Source organism: Equus quagga, chromosome 8 (assembly GCF_021613505.1).
Source record: "Equus quagga isolate Etosha38 chromosome 8, UCLA_HA_Equagga_1.0, whole genome shotgun sequence".
NCBI lineage: Eukaryota > Metazoa > Chordata > Mammalia > Perissodactyla > Equidae > Equus > Equus quagga.
This window is the reverse complement of record NC_060274.1, coordinates 36827903-36833216: the sequence shown is the minus strand read 5'-3', so window position 1 is coordinate 36833216 and position 5314 is coordinate 36827903. Positions and strand designations below refer to the sequence as shown.

Genomic DNA, 5314 nt, shown 5'->3' with positions numbered 1-5314 from the left:
CAAGAGAAAACTAAGAACCCATACTAATAACTAAGACTCTCAAACATGCAGCCCACTGTGGCCTCAGGGCCTTTGCACTTGCTGGTCTCGCAGCCTGGAGCACTCTACCCTCCACATTGCTTGCTCCCTAGACAGCTTTGGAAATTTGCTCAGGGAGGTCAGAGCGCCTTTGGACCCAGCAGCTCTGCTCCTAGGTATAAAGGCCAGAGAAGTGCGGGACACGGCCCGGGGTGGGTGCTCCTGGAGCCCTGAGCTGGAATGGGCCTGTGTGTCTCAGTGGGAGAATGGGGGATGTGGCCTATCCACACGAGGGACACTAAACAGCCACGGGAATGCAGGCACCATGGCCACCCCCAGCAGCTGAGTGAGTCGCCCAGGCAGCCGGTCCCCAAAGAGGGTGCACATCACAGTCCACGGAATGAAGAAAAATGAGCAAATGCACACCTCAGCTGAAGGTGCCCCCAGGGTGTGAGACTAAGAGGCCGAGCAAGGACACGACTGTCACAAAGTCAGGGCACCGGTCACCCCAGGGAGAGGGGCTGTTGTCAGGAGGCACAGGAGTGCTTCTGGGCTGCTAGCAATGCCCCATCTACTGACGTGGGTGGTGAATACAGGTGTCTAAACTACAGGAATCTTTATACACACGCACATATGTGTATGTATGCATATATAAGTTGCGCGTGTTTTCTCTGTGTATGTCACAATTTTAAAATGGGAAAAATGAGCAAGATTTCACCAAAGTGATGGATTATTATTTTAAAAAGGGGGAGAGAGCTGTGCTCCTTGAATACCTAGGCCCGTTGTCATAGGTGGACGGCCCGGCCTCCCCTGGCAGTGCCCGGTCACCCAGCACCCTCACCAGCAGCAAGTAAGACCCAAAGCAGGTAGTTCCCAGCAATGCATGTCCCAGCCCCAACCCCTGCACTTAGACTAAGCCCGGACACTAACCCTGATCCTTTCCTTAACCCTACCCTAACCCCTGACCCTAGGCCCCAACCCTGACGGGGGACCCAGACCTATCCCTACCCCTCGCCCTAGCCCAACTCCAGTCCCAGCCCCAACCGCTACGCCTCGCCCTCGCCCTCATCCTAACCGCACCCTAACGCTAACCCTGACCGTGACCGTCACCCTAACCCAGCCGTAGCCGGCTCGCCCGGCTCTGCGGCCAGGCTCCTCCTCCCGCGGGGTCTGGCTTGGGCGGGGGGAGCAGATCCTGTGCCCGCCGCAGCGCCCCCGCCCCGGCTCCGCGCGCCTCCAGGATCCCCGGCGGAGGGGACCGCGCAGGCGGCTCGGATGCTCTCGACTCGGCCGGGGCGGCGGGGCCCGAGGTCTCAGGCACACGCCCCGCGTCCCCGCTCCGCGCTCCGCCGCCGCCTGCCGCCTGCCGCCGCGCCCGGGCCCGCGCTCCCCGCTGTGCGCCGAGCTGGCGCGGACACGGAGGCCGCACGTGTCCTGCCCTCCGGAGCCCTCAGGCCGGGCTGGCTTGGCCAGGCGGAGGGGCGGGCCAGCGGGGGTGGGGGGAGCCGCAGGGCGGCGAGAGGGGGATGGTTCCTGACCCCCGCAGGCTGAATTTCGTGCGCCCCGGCCCTTGTCGCCGGTAGGTGTCGGAAGGCCTGGCTTGTCACCGCCGCCGGGCCGTGTCCGGGGCAGCCCGCTCCTGCCCTGCTGCCCGGGGCTGCCCGTGCCCTGCGCCGGGGGAGGCTGCGCCGGCATCAGCCTGCACGCTGCGGGTGGAAGGCTGAGCCTGCAGAGCAAGTCCGGAGGTCCCAGACATCGCCAGATCCCCTCGGCAGCTTGTGGCCTTTGCCCCGGGAGGGACGGGGTGGCTGGTAACAGAGTGACAGGCCCACTGCCTACCCTCTGAGGGGCTCTTGGGAGCCTGAGAGAGCCTGGAGCCCTGGTGTAACATCAGAGCCCTCGGGACCCGAAACAGAGCACATTGCTGGGCCTCCCGAGATGACCGGGTTCTGCGGCTCTCGGAGGCTGGGCTTGGAGTCCGCCGAAGCAGCCGTGTCTGGGCGGGGCGCTGTGGCCTGGTGAACCGACGGTTTGGGTAAACTCTGGAGGGGGCTGTCTGTTGACTGGGTACTGTCAGGGTGAGAGAAACAGCCCTCAGATGCCGCCTGACCCCGGCCTTGCTGGCCCGCACCTTTGCCTGGGTCTGGCTGCGGTGCGTGCGCCCAGCGTGAAGCCCTGACCCCCTCTGCCCCAGTGTGGGTGGGATGGCCTGGGGGCCCCAGGAAGGTGGTGGAGGGGGCCTCCAGCGGCTCTGAGCTGGTGGGCAGAGCTGAGCGAGCAGCCCTGCTCACACAGGGGCCACCGCTGGGGGCCTGCCTCCTGCTGGGCCAGCTCCTTGGGCTGTGTCTGCCCTTCAGGGCCTGTATGGAGCTGCGCCTCCTCCAGGAGGCCCTCTGCGCGCTCCCCGCCCCCTGTGTGGCTCTGGGCAAAGTTTCACCTGGTGGTCTTTGTTTCCTCTCCAGGGAAAGCAGGCCTGGGTGTGGTACTGTGAGAGCACAGAGCAGAATGGGTGCTCGGGGGTGGGCCCCCCTTCCCTGGGCAGGGCTGGGTGTGCGTGCCAGGGGCTCTGGCTCCCGGAGAGGGGCCCCACTGTGAGTTGAGGTGGGAGACTTGAGCTGCACAGAAGCTGACATGGGGGCGGGGAGGTGAGAGCCTTATATGTCTGCCCAGAGCCAGTGGAAGCTGCTGCAGAGTTTCACTTTCTTGGGTTTCGTGGGCTACTTCCACACTTGGCATGTTTCAGGGCCATGGCCTGGAGTGGCAAGTGTGGCCCATCTTCTAGGAGGAGAGGGCCCTGGGCCTGGCTCAGCTGCTCTCCACAGGACACAGAGCAGGGCCCCTGCGCTGGCTCAGGCTGGGGCACCGTCGTCGGGTCAAGGCTCGGCAAGCCAAGCCCTGCCCCGCCTTCCCTTCTCCATCTGCTCCAGGTTTGTCCAAGTTTGTTGTTCGGAGCTGGCGGTGGTGGCCAGGGCCTGTGGAGGTGTCCCTGTGACTGCTCTGTTCCCGTTGGAACTGGCCATTGGCAGGGCCAGGGATGGGACAGGGGTCCGGGATCTCAAGAGCCTGGCTGGCTGGTGGGGTGGTGTTCCCTTGGGGATCAGCTTCAAGACGTTTGTCCCGATGCTCAGTAGGCAGGTGGATTTCGTGACAGGGTTGGGGGAGAGGGCTCGTCCGTCCCCAAACCTTCCCTGTTTGTGACGTTTACATTTTATAAGGCATGGTTCCACCCTTCACTGTCTCTTTCTCTCTTCCTCCCTCTCCCATTCAGGCCCATTTGTCACTTGCTCCCCCGACCTGCTCTCTCTGGAATGATCCAGCCATCTTTGGGTCAGGGGGACACCTTCTGCACCATCCTGTTGCTGGGCAGGTCACTGGGAGTCTGGCCCTCCATCTCTGCTGCCTGTGTGTGTGGCCTGCCCATCAGCCTCTTGGAGCCTCAGCTGTCCATCAGTAAAGTGGACACACCTGCTGGCTCTTCCAGGGCGCTGGGGAAGGCCGCCTGTTTTGTCATAGGAGTGTGTCTACCAGATGGCCCCTCTTTGACGGTGAGGCCTGTGGCCAGGTCCATCCTGTGCCCCCTGCCTGGATTTTCCTTGTCTACTACCCCAAGACCTGGCCCAGAGGTCTCTGGGAGGTGGCATGCCATGGGTGGAGCAGCTACATAACCGAGTCCATCTCCGTCCTCGCAGGTGTGCCCTCTGCTCCTGGGCCCATCGACCATCATGATCCATGACGTGTGCCCAGCCTTCCTGGCCCCGGCAAAGGCTGCTGTGTCCGTCTTGGACATCCAGGAGCCATAGGTCCCCGTGGTAGACAAGGGTCAGGGTCAGCTTCCTGATATGGCTCCCTCTGCTGATTCGTAGAAACCAGGAAGATGAAGTGGCTGTGGGAGATATTTTCCCTGTGTCCTCCGCTTTTTCTCCTGGTTTCTGCATCCACCACCGCCTTCAAGTTGCCACGAGCTCGTGCTGCTCTCTCTCACCGGTGGTTCTGTGTGCACAATGCAGAGCAACCTGTGAGGTTGGACTTCTTCACTCCAGTCCACATCAGCCAAGCTCAGCTGTAAGTCCCTCTTGAAGTTGTCCCCACGTTACCCCTGACTGAGGAGCCCCTGTCCTCCAGCTGGTGTGGGTTGCTAACCAGGCAGGCGCACACCTTGCTCAATAGGAATTTTTCTCCCCAGTGTGTATGTTTTAGATTCTCAGGAATTTCAGTTGCAAATCAGTGAAACTCACTAATGCCAAGTGCTTTTGCAAAATGAATACATAATAGATCTAGGTTTTTCTTTAACGTAAATAGGGGATTTTTCTTACTCCCAGTACCCGAGTAACTGCGGCTAGGCCTGCAGAGGACAGCTGTCAGCTTCCTGTGTTCCTGAGTGGAGAGAACGGGGACCACTTAGAAAGCCAGTGTTCTCTTACACAGCCTCAGATATTCCTCCATGATCTTAGTTCCACTGGTCATTTGCAGAACTGACTTCTGTTTTGTCACTAAGCATTTCTGACTCCCATTTCCTAAAGTTCTTACTGTGCGTATTATATGCACCCGGGTATGAGCTATTCAGTCATTGCGCACTTATTGAACTCCTATTGTATGCCTGCTGCCGTTCTAAGCTGTGGCTTCTCTCTCTTCCTAGATTGTTCTTTAAGAGTGGGGAGCGTGAGGGGCTGGCCCCGTGGCCGAGTGGTTAAGTTCGCGCGCTCCGCTGCAGGCGGCCCAGTGTTTCGTTAGTTCGAATCCTGGGCGTGGACATGGCACTGCTCATCAGACCACGCTGAGGCAGCATCCCACATGCCACAACTAGAAGAACCCACAACGAAGAATACACAACTATGTACCAGGGGGCTTTGGGGAGAAAAAGGAAAAAATAAAATCTTTAAAAAAAAAAAAAAAAAGAGTGGGGAGCGTGATTTATGCATCTAAGTATCCCCAAGGCCCTTGTATACAGTAGGCACTTAATGGACTTTCGTTTGTTGATTGGCTGATAGTCTGGAGGTCAACTCAGGTGACATTTGCCCGATTCCCAGGGCTGTGGGTCTGAGGTTGGTAATGCTTTCTCTGAAGGTCTCAGGGTGCCACAGGTGGTGGAATTGGTCATTCAAAGGCCACCCCTGAGTCTCTGTCATCGACGATGTAGGTGGAGATTGGGAAGACGGTCAAGGCATGTGTCCCTGTGCTGGACTTTCCCAAGCAGCCTTTCCTGGCCAAATACTGCACCTTCATGGGCCTGAAGATCCGAGCAGCCTCCCAGACTGTCACGTTGGTGTGAGTCCTCCCATGGGTCAGAGGAGAGCAT

General features: G+C 59.7%; 1 protein-coding gene across 3 annotated transcripts; it reads left to right on the top strand.

The window, feature by feature from the left end:
* The first annotated feature begins 2596 nt into the window (after positions 1-2596).
* Positions 2597-4760, top strand: LOC124244099 (uncharacterized). Of its 3 annotated transcripts, none has more exons than XM_046670417.1 (4): positions 2597-2945; positions 3287-3563; positions 3889-4080; positions 4655-4760. In XM_046670417.1, the coding sequence occupies exons 1-4, from the start codon at positions 2677-2679 to the stop codon at positions 4664-4666; spliced, it is 750 nt and encodes a 249-aa protein (XP_046526373.1). In that variant the 5' UTR covers positions 2597-2676; the 3' UTR covers positions 4667-4760. The 3 variants fall into 3 exon arrangements, with proteins under 3 accessions (XP_046526373.1, XP_046526375.1, XP_046526374.1); XM_046670419.1 differs by having other exon boundaries at positions 3882-4080; XM_046670418.1 differs by having other exon boundaries at positions 3708-4080.
* The last annotated feature ends 554 nt before the right edge of the window (positions 4761-5314 follow it).

What these genes read in the sequence shown, in the direction of transcription:
- LOC124244099 (XM_046670417.1), top strand. Translation starts at nt 2,677, where the DNA reads ATGTCTGCCCAGAGCCAGTGGAAGCTGCTGCAGAGTTTCACTTTCTTG. An exon ending in CCCTTCTCCATCTGCTCCAG is followed by an intron (nt 2,946 to 3,286) that starts GTTTGTCCAAGT and finishes TCTCCCATTCAG; the next exon opens with GCCCATTTGTCACTTGCTCC. An exon ending in CAGATGGCCCCTCTTTGACG is followed by an intron (nt 3,564 to 3,888) that starts GTGAGGCCTGTG and finishes CGTAGAAACCAG; the next exon opens with GAAGATGAAGTGGCTGTGGG.